The 14,765-nt window shown below is 36.3% G+C and overlaps 1 protein-coding gene across 5 annotated transcripts in view; it reads left to right on the top strand.

Moving 5' to 3' along the window:
* The window catches only part of WRN (WRN RecQ like helicase), a 131,926-nt gene that overhangs the window by 73,371 nt on the left and 43,790 nt on the right, over positions 1 to 14,765 (top strand). For all 5 annotated transcript variants that reach the window (XM_077760808.1, XM_077760800.1, XM_077760813.1 and 2 more), the window contains 4 exons: positions 4,620 to 4,794; positions 9,220 to 9,401; positions 14,234 to 14,335; positions 14,620 to 14,712. In XM_077760808.1, coding sequence (XP_077616934.1) covers positions 4,620 to 4,794; positions 9,220 to 9,401; positions 14,234 to 14,335; positions 14,620 to 14,712 — 552 coding nt within the window. The remainder of the gene's footprint in view (positions 1 to 4,619; positions 4,795 to 9,219; positions 9,402 to 14,233; positions 14,336 to 14,619; positions 14,713 to 14,765) is intronic.

Raw genomic sequence — 14,765 nt, 5'->3', positions numbered from 1 at the left:
AAAACAAGAAAGTAATGGGGACACCTTTCTGGCTCTCTCAATAGATCATGCAGTTCTTGATCTTGGGGTTGTGAGTTCGAACCCCACATTAGGTGTAGAGAATACTGAAAAATAAAATCTTTAAAAAATAAATAAAAAATAAAATAAGAGGGGCGCCTGGTGGCTCCGTTGATTAAACATCTGACTTTTGATTTCAGCATAGGTCATGATCTTGCAGGTTCATGAGATTGAGGTCCACATTGGGCTCTGCACTGACAATGTGGAGCCTGTTTTGGAATTCTCTCTCCTCTCTCTGCCCCTCCCTGGCTTGCTCTCTCTCTGTCTCTCTCTTTCTCTCAAAATAAATAAACATTAAAAAAATAAAACAAGAAACTACCGAATATGTTCTGAGTATTCTGGCTGTGCTAGAGATCTCTCTGAAGTGACTACTTTACTTCCCCTGTGCTCTAGAGGGAAAACATTCTCTTGAAGAAGGCTGCTTATTCTAGGCTAGAGTCTTTTAACAGTGGGATCATTATCTATTCTCCTAATCTGTGATCCTTTTCCATCCATATTATTCTCAATCTCAATGGCCTTCCCCTAATAACCTTCTTTTTGAAAACTGTTTTCCTGTGTGTGTGTGTGTGTGTGTGTGTGTGTGTGTGTGTGTGAGAGAGAGAGAGAGAGAGAGAGAGAGAGAGAGAGAGAGAGAGACAATGTGATATTTTATCTTTCGGACTATATTGTCCTTTTATGATTGATATCTTATGTAAATGCTCTCTTCTCACCATCTTCCATGTTAATTCGGCCAGTGGAGGTCCCTTAGCCCAGACTGTTATCAGCCTCCCGCCCCACACCCAGGGTTCCTCCTTACTTGTTCTATACACAGTATTCAGATTCACTATCCGAAAGCACGTCCCTGATCTTGGCATTCTGCTCTGGGGCCTCCCTCTTTCCTGTGGACTAAAGGCCAGAATCCTTAGCCTGACATCCAAGACCATCCAAGATTTTTGTATTTAATGTGACAATGGTTTTTCTGAGAGCAAAGCAAAAAAGATTTTTGCATCTATTTTCAATCCTCCAAGAACAGTAAGGTAGCATCCAACCCCTGAGAGTCAGAATGCTTTCTGTAGATCGTAGGCAAATAGAAATTTTTCTTTTAATGAGCAATAATTAGATGGAGGGTACTTAAGACTTCAGAGTGTTGCCTTTTATTTCCATGTTCTTTCCTTTATTTAATTCTGCCATTTTTTCTAGTCATTGAGCTAACATGTGTTAAATCCTGACTTTATTTGTTTTCTATAATCACAATATGTTAAAATTGGGTAGACAATGGGGTGCCTGGGTTGCTCAGTTGGTTAAGTGTCCAACTTCAGCTCAGCTCATGATCTCATGGTTTGTGGGTTTGAGTCCCACACTGGGCCCTGTGCTGACAGCTCAGAGCCTGGAGCCTGCTTCAGATTCTGTGTCTCCCCCTCTCTCTGCCCTACCCCACTCAGGCTCTGTCTATCTCTCAAAAATAAATAAATGTTAAAAAATTAAAAAAAAAGAAATTGGGTAGACAAGTCTCTCATCTAAGGAAGACAGATTTTTTTTTTCCTTCTGGAAATTCTTGTGAGAAAATAATGTTTAGCAAACCACTTGGTGAAGTAATAAACCCTTTTTTGGGGGGGAGACAGGGGGAGAGAGAAAGAATACAAGTGGGGGAGGGGTAGAGGGAGACCGAAAGAGAGACTCTTAAGCAGGCTGCATACCCAGTCCCCAAGTGAGACTCTTGGTCTCACAACCATGAGTCCAAGATCATGACCGGAGCCAAACTAAAAAGTCAGAGGCTTAGCTGACTGAGCCGCCCAGGCAGCCCAGTAATGAATCTTTCTGTAGTAGAAAGTTTTACTCCTTTGATTTTTCTGCTCTGTTAAGTTCAAATATTTGTTTATTTTTTTACCTTTTTTTAAAATGTATAAAGTGATATACAGTTTTAATATGAATGTGAACACTACAGATGTGCATAAGTAGAAATCTTCCCATCCCATTCCTCATTTATCATCACTCTCAATGTTTGAGCATTGAACTTTATATATACCCTTCTGTTCTCTGACTGTCCTGTTCAGTAGGAATAGAGAATTTCCATTTTTTAGGCAATGTTCTCCTTTGATTTAAAGTGTCTTTTCTCAGATATGTGTTAAAATCTCCAATTATTACAGATATGTCCTTCTCCCCTTATTTACTTCTGTTGATTTTTGTTTCATATGTGTTAAAGCACCATTACTTGGTATGGACACATTTAGGATTTTCATATCTTCAATAAATTGAAATGTTAAAAAAATTTTTTTAATATTTATTTTTGAGAGAGAGACAGAGATAGAGTGCAAGTAGGGGAGGGACCGAGAGAGAGGGAGACACAAAATCCAAAACAGGCTCCAGGCTCCAAACTGTCAGCACAGAGCCTGACACGAGGCTCAAACCCATGAACTGTGAGATCATGACCTGAGCCCAAGTTGTACAGTTAACTGACTGAGTCACCCAGGTTCCCCAATAAATTGAAACTTTTATCATTCTTAATAAAAAAATGTCTTTGCTACCTTTCTGTATAATGTATTGTTTTAAAACAAGGAGGGCATTTGTTGGGATGAGCACTGGATGTTATATGTAGGTGATGAATCACTGGATTCTACTCCTGAAATCATTATTGCCCTATATGTTAATTAACTTAAATGTAAAACTGATAAATTTTAAAAATAAAAAAATTGGGGCCCTAATGTGTAAATATTCATTTTGGTGAACAAATTTTTCTTCTTTGGGAAATGTGTGTGTATGTTTGTTTTTTTTTAATGTTTATTTATTTATTTTCTCAGAGAGAGCGCATGTGTGAATGAGCAGGGGAAGGGCAGAGAGAGAGAAGGAGAGAGAGAGAGAACCCCAAGCAGAGAGAGAATGGGAGAGAGAATGCAAAGCAGACTCTATACTGTCAGTGCAGAACCTGATGTGAGGCTCAAACCCATGAACCATGAGATCATGACCTGGGCGGGAATCAAGAGTAGGATGCTTAAATGACTTAGCCACCCAGATGCCCTGAGAAAGGTCTTTTAAATACCTAATTTATCTGCTGGGAAGTTTTAGGGAAGCCCATTTGGTCACTATCAAAAATTGTTTTGAGTATTCAGTAAAACTCTTGGAGGTCAAATTTATTACCAGTTTTTTTGCTCTGTTTAAGTATTCAGTGACTTTTGTCATAGTCCTTAAAGGATTTAGATGCACATGATTTTTTATTGTTTGCTTAGTTAATTGCATAGTATGAATGTACATAATGATGAACATTTAGATGATTTTTTCACAGTTATAGTTCTGTGAATATTTGTGTCTGTGTGTCTTTTGGCAAATGTGTAAATATATTTGTAAAATAAATTCCTAAAGTTAGAATTGTATCAAAGTGTGAATGCATTGAAAAATAAATAAACAGGGGTTCCAGGGTGGCTCAGCTGGTTAAGCCTCTGACTCTTGGTTTTAGTTCAGGTCATGATCTCATAGTTTTCAAGAGTTCGGTCTCCACATCTGGTTCTGTGCTGGCAACACCTGCTTTGGATTCTGTCTCTCTCCCTCTGTCTCTGCCCCTCCTCTGCTGGTGCCGTCTCTGTCTCTCTCAAAATAAATAAATAAAACAACTCTTCCCAAATATAAAATAGTACATTCTTTTTATATTGATGAAGTCAGCATAAATGAATGTATTTATGTAAATGACTGTATTGAGAAATAAATGTTTGGATTTTTAATCAATTAGCACAGTTTTCAGGACACTTGGGAGGCTCAGTTGGTTAAGCGTCCAACTCTTGATTTTGGCTCAGGTCATGATCTCACTGTTCATGGGTTCGAGCCGCATGGGGCTCCATGCTGACCGTGTGGAGGCTGCTTGGAGCTCTTTGTCTGTCCTCTGGCTCTGCCCCCCTACCCCCCAAATAAATAAAAGACCTTAAAAAAAAAAGCACAGTTTTCTAAAACAGACTTTTGAACATATGTTTTCTATAACAGTCATTGTCTCAAGATTACTAGTAAATACTTCTTTGAACTATAAAAATGATCTTTAATATTATAAGGAAGTTACTACTTTCTTAGTAAACATATGTAGAAACTCAAATTTTTTGATCATGAGAATAGGAATAATGCAATATAAATTGTATCCATTCTCCTATGTAAATATTCACTTTCTCATGTAAATGGAGACTAATTGTTCATCTAGTGTTTTGCATTTCTAAAAGTATGGAAATTGCATTTCCAGTAGTTGGTAAGTTTTTATCAAGGCTTTTGCTTAAACTTGTCTCTTGTTTTAACTTTAAACAAAAAAAGTGAGTCAAAAGTCTTTGGGATTTAGTATAATTTATTTTCACATTTGACTTTCTTCATTTTTATGTAGTTAAACATATCCTTGTTTTCTATATGCTTTCTCTTTTGTAGTGTTTTACTAAGTAAATTAAAATTTTAAAAATTAAATTAAAATGGAATTACATTAAAATTTTAAAAAGAAAGGGGGAAATTCAATAAGGTAAAATTCAAACTTGTTTTGGAAACTCAAACTGAAGCCTATATATTTATGTTTGTTCTTTTGTTTTTTGTTTTTTGTTTTGCTTTGTTTTGTTTTGTTTTAGTTCCACCTGGGAATTTGAAGGTCCAACTATCATCTATTGTCCTTCCAGAAGAATGACAGAAGAAGTTACAGCTGAACTTAGGAAAGTGAAGTTAGCCTGTGGAACATACCATGCAGGCATGGGTGTTAGTGCAAGGAGAGAGGTTCATCACAGGTTCATAAGAGATGAAATTCAGGTGTGAAGATCCGTCGTCATTACTCTCTGCTCTCCCATGGAAACAGATACGTGTCTAATATTTGCCGTATCTTTATTGAATACATTGTGTTGAGTATAAAGAAGTCTCTCTCATAAAGGGAATTAGTATATAATGTGGAAGACAGAAATGTGAACAAGCTATTGCAGACTAGTGTAAATAGGAGTCTGCACATAGAGCTTAGGTTCACAGAGGAGGGAAGCCTAGCTGTTAAGGTAGCTTGTACTGTGGGGAGTGGTCCATCCAGGAAGAAGCTATTTGAGTATAGAGTCTAAAGGAGTCAATGGAAGTTTATTAAGTATGCTAGGCCAGTAAGTGATGAGGGAAAGGGAATTGGTTATGGAATTCCAGGAAAAGGGACTAGCATGTGTAAAGACACTATGGTATGAGAGTGCCTTACTGGGTTCAGGAAATTAAGAGTAGTTTGAAACGGTTGGAGGGAAAGGGAGTGCGGAGGAGGAATGGTAGAAGGCATAGATGAAAAGGCAGCAAGGAGCTGTTAGAAGGTCACAGGAAAACAGTTTAATGGATTGGATGGCCAGGTTATGGGTGGCCTTAAAACCAGCGGAGAGGCAGGCTGGGATTGATGTGATGTGTCCGTAGACTACTTGAGCCTTAGAATTTTTTTATTTAAATTTTCATGTAATTTTTAAATTCATTTTTTAATAGGTAAAACAAGTTAAAGTAGAATAATTCATGTTGAGGTTGATGTGAGAGAGAAAGGGTTCCAAGAGTCTTCCCGTCTCCCAAGACAGCCCATGTGGGTGTTCTGTTATCCTCAGAGCTCCTCAAAATGGAGCTTGAAAGCCATCATGAAGACAACTGTGTGTTTTTGAGCAAGATTATAGTATTCTAGAAACATTACATTAGCAGTCCTGAACAGGATTGATTTGAAGGAGGAAAAACTGAATAAAGAAAGGCTATCAGTTAAGTCACTGTGAAGGGCTCCAGCTGAGCTTCCTGTAGTGATTGGAAGCCTCATTTAGTGGGTGTTATGCAGAAAGTTTGAAACCACATTGGTAGGTTTAAATCAACAGCTTCACACCATCAACATCACATCACTGTAAGCCTCTGGACTAGCCCTCCTCTCAAATTAAGAGACGAACTTCTCCTTTGCATTTTCTGCTCAGTAGGTCTTCCATTTCCACTCTGTCCAACTCTGTAGGTCTTCAAACAACCTACCTCAAGTATGGTTCATAGGTGCTGTCTGTAAAGCTCACTGTGCATTGTCAGGCTGTAACACGCACCTGCCTAAAAGCACCTATTCTCTTTCTTCCTCTTCTTTCCAAAGATGGAACAACTATCACAACTATTTAGACTAGAGTTCCCTAAATTCTTAGATGTTTATACTTTTATTCTGTTTCTCAGGAGTTAGAAAGTTATCCAATAAAATGTACTGGCTGCTGCTTACTGAATACTAACAGTTGATGTTTGAGCCATTTGCTAATCAATGATTTCTTTCATCTTGGCTTATTATTAGTCATTTAGGTAGAACATCTTTTACAGATATGAGAGATTGCAAACTTTATCTGTTAGGCTGTGATGGAAGATTTTGTTGGATGCTTTGGTCTTCTTCACAATGCACAGCTTCACTAAAACATTAATGCTTTGAAATATGGCTTTAAAAACCTCACAGTGATCACTAATTATACCTAATATCTAGAAAGGTCTGTGTATGTATGTGCCAATATATATACCCTCTCTATGGTAGGACGTCAAAAAGTTTTATCCACATTATGAAAATTAATAAATTAATATTGATGGTGTCACCCTAAGCTGACATCAGGGGTTCTGTTGTATATAGCAACTCTTCTAATAAATAATTCAGAAGCTTCACATTTGCACTGAGAGTTCTCAAACACCTTCACAAGATGATGAAAATATATTTCCTCATCTCTATAGAGTAGTCTGGTGCTCTTGGAATTGATTACCTGCCATTGAATATTCATTGAGTGCCTACTGAATGCATACATGTACAGAATTCTGGATGTTCACTCCCCTGTCTTTCTGAAGTAGATTTATACTTCGAGGTGGGCCTAATATAATTACAGCTGACCACCCCACCTCAGCGCCCTAGCTCTTAATGCCTTAGATTGATTGATGCTTAGAATCCTAGTATTTTCTGTTTTATAATTTTAGGAAAAATGTTTTTCTTTCCTATTATTCTTAACCAAATCTAACCACATTCGTATGCAGATTTGCATTTTTACTTTGTGACCATTCATTCCTATTCTTAGTCCTGATTTTTAGTTTCATGTCCTTTTGTATTGTATTTGCTTTTCAAACGTGGCTCAAATTCCTTTTCTTTCTGGGATGAGGCTGTGTATAAATCATTTGATAAAATATCTTTATTTTCACCTGAGAATTTGTAATATTTTGAAAATCATGTCTAGCATAGGGTGATCTCATCTAAAAACAGTATCATAAAGGGGCACCCGGTTGGCTCAGTCAGTAGAGTATGTGGTTTTTTTTTTTTTTAAGTTTTAGTTCTTTATTTTGAGAAAAAGAGAGGGAGAGTGAGCAGGGGAAAGGCAGAGAAGGAGAGAACCCCAAGCAGCCTCTGCACTGTTGGTGTGGAGCCCCAAAGAGGGCTAGAATCCACAAACCATTAGATCATGACCTGAGCTGAAATCGAGTCAGACGCTTAATAGAATGAACCACCCAGGTACCTGAAACATCTAGTTCTTGATCTCAGGATTGTGGGCTCGAGCCCTCTGTTGGGTGTAGAGCTTACTTAAAAATAATAACTTAAAAACAGCAACAACAGTACCATATGATGAAAATTAGATCTTCAAGAGTTCTCACCACACATACACACACACATGCAAATAGTAACTATGTGAGGTAATGGATGTGGTAAGTAACTTTATTGTGGTAGTCATTCCACGTTGTATATGTATGTATATAAAATTATCACATTATGCATCTTACATAATGGCATATATTAATCATATCCTAATAAAGCTGAAAAAATTAAATCAGAAGTACGTTAAAAAAATCCTTAAAATTATGTTAGTTATTCAGTCTCAAATGTAACAAAATGGCCCAATCTTTTCACTGAGAGCTTTTTCTTTATTTATTTTTTAAAGATTTTATTTTTATAATCTCTACACCCAACATGGGGGCTTGAACTCACAACCTTGAGATAGAGTATCTCATGCTCCACTGACTGAGCCAGCCAGGCACCCCTCAAATCTTTTTCTTAATAAATTTCTATTCCTGTCTTTATTTTTCTTTCATCTTTCTTATATTTCCTTTAATCTGTTCATTTCCTTCCTTCTTTCCTTCTTTATTTCTTCCTTCCTTCCTTCCCTCCATTCTTGGTCCATCTTACTACCTTTTTTAAAATAACATTTTAGTTTATATTGTTTATATAGTTTAAAGAACCAGCTGGTTCTACAGTGCTAACAATGAGAACAGTAGCCCCTCCCCCTCCTTCCTTCCCCACTTCTGGTTTCCTACTCTCATCTCTTAGCTTAATCTTTTGGTGTTTACTACTGGATCTTGCAATGATTGCTTTTACTGTTACTACTTAGTTTTTATTTATTAGATTTAGGCATTGTCCACTGACTTCCTATTATGAGGAATGAAAGTTTAACTTCCTTTCACACCCCTTCCTACCCTTCTCACTCCGTTTATGTATTTCTAACCCCCTTTCCTCCCAACATTAACATAATTTGGTTATATATATGTATATATATTTATTTAAATATTATATAAATATAAATTTAAATAATTATGTAGTATATTTACATAATTCTCTGCAAATGCTTTTATTTCTAAGCCATGTAGTATACATTTATTTTTCTTGTACATCTTCTTTTATTATTAATACTTCAAAATTTTGGGGATTTTTTTTTTGTGTTCTTCTTACTAATTCTTCCCTAGAATTTCCCCTAATCATGTAAATCTTATTTCAGTATGCTCATACATATTAGATATCTACTAATTTTATCTTTTTAAAGATGCAAAGATAAATTCATGTTTCATTTTACCATATTTAATGAGAAGTTTTCCTTCCATCTTAGAATAATGCTAAAAAATATTAAGATAATGTGCAATCAGGTAAGGATTCTTGAAACTTAATGATAACAAAGTCTCCTTTAATATAGTTAAGTATTTTAAGAGCCTATTTTATATCTTGTACTCATAGGTGTTCAAAGAGACCACTTTATTTGCTAGTTAAGTGAGGAATTAGAAATCCTGTTTTATGGTTACCAATCCTTGATTTGTAAATTGTGTAGATGATCTTTTAACCTGTAAGTGATTGTTTGAAATGATATGAAATTCAGTTTCATGCCAGGGACTTTAGTTAATGAACTAATTAATTACTCTTATGAAAAGATAAAGATGTAGCATTTTGGTTATGCTACATATTTGTCAAACTGTGTTGTTATTTATTCTCAGTGTGTCGTGGCTACCATAGCTTTTGGCATGGGCATTAATAAAGCTGACATTCGCAAGGTCATTCATTATGGTGCTCCTAAGGAAATGGAGTCCTATTACCAAGAGATTGGGAGAGCTGGCCGTGATGGACTTCAAAGTTCTTGTCATGTACTCTGGGCTCCAGTAGACTTTCACCAAAATAGGTAAAAACATTTCTTGTTTTCACCCTTGCAGATTTCTTTCTTTCCCTTTGAGCTTTGAAAGTATTTGCAGCGTACAAAATTTCAAGTAATGTGTTAAGTGCATTTAAAACCAAACCCAAACAGGACGTCTAAAGAACATTTGTGGTAAGTGTTGCCACCCAGAGGAGATGACCTAATTTCAGCTCTGCTTCATTTAGTGTGAAGAATTAACTAAATGGGGACTGTGCTGGGAATGGAACATAGATCCTATGGGTGCTTTCCAAAGTGTGCACGGACGAACTGCTTTCTTTCTCCCCAGGTCCTCTCAAGTTTGATATTTGTTCTGCTATAGTTTCGTCAGATACCATTTATTTTGTTTTTGGTTCTTTCTTCCCATGCTACAATGGTACTTATTCCAAGTGACTTTTACCGATCCCTGTTTGTCTCTCTTTACCATCTGTTTCTTTGCTTCTATGAAAGCATGCCAGCTCTCATTGACTGTGTGTGAATAATTATGTTGCACTGTACCCATTCACTGTGATGATTGACTGCCATGAAAAAAAAATTAAAAGTTCAGTGTTTAAATGTAAGAAAACTTAAACACAAAGCAAATCTTTGTTGGCACATAAGTTCTATGATATTTATATAGGAAAGGAAAACTTCATCTTGCAAAAATTTTAGAGGCAGTGGTTAGCAACTGATTCCCTCATCCATAGGGGAGATAAAACCTCAGGAAAAGAATTATATGTGATAACTCGTGGGGTTGTTAAGGTGAGCTGTTTTCAAAATGCACCTCCATGTAGCTGAATGAATTGAGTTCTTGAACATACTAGCAGTTCATGATATTAAAATGATAAGACTGCCTATCTAATACTGTTTTTATTTTATTCAGCATTCATCAGTGCTGTTTTGAGTGCCCTCTATGTTCTAAGCATTATGCTTTGTGCTGGGGATACAGTGATAAATATATAAAAACAGATATGGTTCCTGTTTTCATAGGGCTTGGAGTATAATGGAAATGGCAGATCTTAATCACAGAATCACACAACTATGAATACGTAGCGTTCATTTTCTGTTCTCTGTGTGTTTGTGAAAATTTCAATAATCAGAAGATTTTTAAAAAGAGATCATGCTCGGGGTGCCTGGGTGGCTCAGTCAGTTGGGCGTCCGACTTCATCTCAGGTCATGATCTCACGGTCAGTGAGTTTGAGCCCAGCGTGAGGCTCTGTACTTACAGCTCAGATCCTGGACCCTGCTTTGGATTCTGTCTCCCCTTCTTGCTACCCCTCCCCTGCTCAGACTCTGTTCTCTTTGTCTCTCAAACAATGAATAAATGTTAAAAAAATTTTTTTAAAGATATCATGTAAATCTGTGTAAAATTGCAGCTGTGTTAAGTGCAAGGAAGGAAAGTTACATCAAGTCGTGAGTGTATAATAAGGTGTGTATTTACCAAGTTAAAAAGGTTGGATAAGCCTTCTTTCAAGAGGTGATAGGGTAAGTTGAGATCTGAAAGAATAGGGACTCATTAGGTAAACATGTTTGGTATAAATTTTAAGCTCATCCTTTTAAGAGTAGTGGTAGCTTTTGTTTCTTAACATAGTCAATAAAACCATCCCCTTAAACAGAACAATTATTATTTTTCTTTTGACTGTTGTCTATGTAAACCTTTTCATAAACTAAAATAATCGGGATAGAGCATAGCTCTACATGCTACAATTAAATTTGGGATTGTATCAAGCATATGCTGATTCCTACCAATTCTGATTTATTTGTACATTGTGATAAAAGGCTCTGAAGACTTAACAGGCTGAATTTTCTCTTATGACTTTCCAAGTTCATTAGTAGATATAGTTCCTGTTTTTCCGAGTCTCAAACGATATTTTAAATGGTTATCTCATTAAGATTTCACAGGAAGTAACAATGATTACTAATCAATAACAGTGCCAGAAAGCCCATACTTGAATCTTGAGTGTAGACAGGTTGCTCTTTGCAGCCATCCTGTGGGAAATAAAGCTATAGGATTTAGGACAGATCTGTGTCATCCCTGTATCATCCTTTCTAAACCTCTTCTTTAGAAAAAACAAAGTTTGAGAATAAATGCAGTTGCTGATTCTCACTGAAAAGGTTACTGTAATTCATAAAGTTTAATCTCAGTTTAATAGATCTTCCCAACTAGTTCCATCTGATTTCTATTTATGGTATTGCTTTTAGAATTTTTCTGTTTTCAACTTACTTTTATTATGTGGAATATTATACTTTATTTTAATAGTTCCACAAGAAGAATAACTATTAACTGGATTTGGTTTTAGAGGCTTATAATTTTATATTTTTAGATTTGTTACTGACACTGATGATGAACCAAATACAAGGGAGGCTACAGTACTTAAGAGTTTGGGCAGTGTTGGAGCGCCTGGGTGGCTCAATCAGTTAAGCATCCGACTTTGGCTCGGGTCATGATCTCACAGTTCATGGGTTCGAGCCCCGTGTCGGGCTTTGTGCTGACAGCTCCGAGCTTGGAGCCTGCTTTGGACTCTGTGTCTCCCTCTCTCTCTGACCCTCCCCCTGGTCATGCTTTGTCTCTCTCTCTCAAAAATAAACAAACATTAAAAAAAATTTTTTTTAAAAAGAGTATAGGCATTGTTTTCTTTGTTCTTTCTGAGGAGAAGGAAGTGAGCTAAACAAAGCAAAAAAGGAGCTACAGTTGATCCTTGAACAACATGAGGGTTAAGGCTGTTAACTCCCCATGCAGTTGAAAATCTGCATATAACTTTTGACTCTCCCAGTAGCCTACTTGTTGACCAGAAGCCTTAGGGATAACATAAAGTTGATTAGTACTTATTTTGAGTGTTAAATCGATTATATACTATACTCTTACCATAAGTAAGCTAGAGAAAAGAAAATGTTATTTAAAAAAAAACATAAGAGAAAATACATTTACAATACCATACTGTATTTATTTTAAAATTCACATGTAAGTGGACCCATGCAGTTTAAATTCATGTTTTTCAATGGTCACTTGTAATTTTAGCCCATAAGCTAGGAAGAATGAGATTAGTAAGAACTAGAATTAATAGTTGAAGAGGGGTGCCTGGGTGGCTCAGTCAGTTAAGTGGCTGCCTTCAGCTCAGGTCATGATCTCATAGTTCATGGGTCTGAGCCTGGCATCAGGCTCTGTGCTTACAGCTCAGAGCCTGGAACCTGCTTTGGATTCTGTGTCTCCCTCTCTCTCTGACCCTACCCTGCTCACACTTTGTCTCTCTCTCAAAAATAAATAAACATTAAAAAAATTTTTTTCTTTAAACAGTTGGAAGAGATTTTTAGGTAAATTAATGTGGAATGTCATGGTGGTTAGTGGTGTCAGATCATAAAAATGTTTTTGAATAAGAAATCATTTGGGTGTCCAGACTTTACAGAACTCACTTAACCAGATTCCCTGTTGGTATAATCTTTGAGAATTGTACAGAGGTGTTTTTATCCTTCAGAAGGTTGAATAGTGAAAATATTACTGAGGTCCATTTTGATGAGGATCAGGATTAGCAATTAGATCTTATATGTAAGTATTGTTTTCTTTTGAAATATCTGAAATGTATTCAATTCTGACTTGTTTATTATTTTTTTACTTCTGTTTATTCTTTTTTTAAATTGAAAAAAATTTTTTTTTAAAATTTATTTCAGAGAGAGAGAGACAGCGTGAGCGGGGCGGGGTGGGGGGGGGCGAGAGAGAGAGGGAGGTACAGAATCCAAAGCAGGCCCCAGACTCTGAGCTGTTAGCACAGAGCCTGATGTGGGACTTAAACTCACAAAGCGTGAGACCATGACCTGAGCTGAAGTCGGACGCTTAACTGACTGAGCCACCCAGGCATGCCTACTTCTGTTTAGTCTTGAAAGAATTCTTGGAAAGACCTGCAAAGGGAGATTGTCATCTTCTGATATCTGATATTCATGGAGTTTCTTCAAAGAAGACCAGAATTAATAAAGTCAGGATGAGTTATAGCAGCATTAACTTTTTAAAAACAAACTTGTCTTGGGGCCACTGGGTGGCTCAGTCAGTTGAAGTCCAACTTCAGCTCAGGTCATTTTGTGAGCTTGAGCCCTGATCAGGCTCTTGGCTGTCAGCATGAAGCCTGCTTGTCCCCTTCTCACTCTGCACCTCCCCCGTCCACTCTCTATCTCTGTCAAAAACAAACGTTAAAAAAAGAGACATGTCTTTAGCATTTCTAATAATTTTAAATAAGTTCAGTATTATGGAAAAGATCAGTTATAATTGTTTGAAAGAGGGACCTAATTCTCATGTTTTATTGGTGTCACAGAGATAGTTTTAAGGGGATGGGAAGTCCTCTTAAGAATAAATAGGGATGAAAGCTCATATTTGGATCATGAGCCTCTTTCAGTATTGCTAACATAGATGTTTTTAGTTTCTCATATAAAATAAATAAAAATAAACAATAACTTTTTACTGGGAAAATGGAAAAACTCCTATATAGTGGAAAAATTGCTACTAGAAACACAACTGTAAATTGTGAACACAGCTGTAAAAAAGCATGTAGTATATAAATCAAAATGAAAAACGTTAGGGTTTTTTTTCAAAGGCAGCTAAAAAATTGATGCTTGGACATAGGCATAGAAATCTTTTAAAAGTAATTTTCATCAAAGTCAGAAAAATGCTTGCTTCTTCTGTGGGCATTGACTGGCAAGGGATACAGTAACTTTCTGGGAAAATAGAAAGTTTTTTTTTTAATCTTGATGGAGGTGTGGGTGCTTTAGGTTATGAAAAGTAACCAGTAATAAATTTAGAAGTAAGAAAATTGCCGATGCAATTTTATATATTAACTTGTAATATTTGTAATTGACAGGAACCTCCTTAGTCAGATACCCAATGAAAAGTTTCGATTATACAAGCTAAAGATGGTGGCAAAGATGGAAAACTATCTTCTTTCCAGAAGATGTAGGCGACAGTATGTATTATTTATCTTATACTAATTAATAACAGATTTATGAATGGTGCTCCTTTCAGAAAAAGTTTTGCAAAATAATTAGAAGTATTTAGAAGTAATATTTTGTTGGTGTTACATATGTGCTGGTTTTTAAGGCAAGTTTCTTTGTGCTTCAGTAAACTGAAGCCAGATCATGAGATCCCAGGTGAATCAATTAGTAATGATTTCACCTCATTATTTTCAGCAATGATTTTAACATATATGGTTTTGTTCTTTTATTTAATTTTAAATTTTCTCTTGGGTAGAATCATCTTGTCTCATTTTGAAGACAAACAACTACGAAAGGCCTCCACGGGTATTATGGAAACTGAAAAATGCTGTGATAATTGCAGGTCCAGGTAAAGATTTTTTCTTGTACATAGACTTTCTAAAAGTCTTTGTTTTTCTTTCT

This window comes from Crocuta crocuta, unplaced genomic scaffold (assembly GCF_008692635.1).
Source record: "Crocuta crocuta isolate KB4526 unplaced genomic scaffold, BGI_CrCroc_1.0 scaffold546, whole genome shotgun sequence".
NCBI lineage: Eukaryota > Metazoa > Chordata > Mammalia > Carnivora > Hyaenidae > Crocuta > Crocuta crocuta.
Note: the sequence above shows the minus strand (reverse complement) of the source record. Positions and strands in the feature narration are given on the sequence as shown.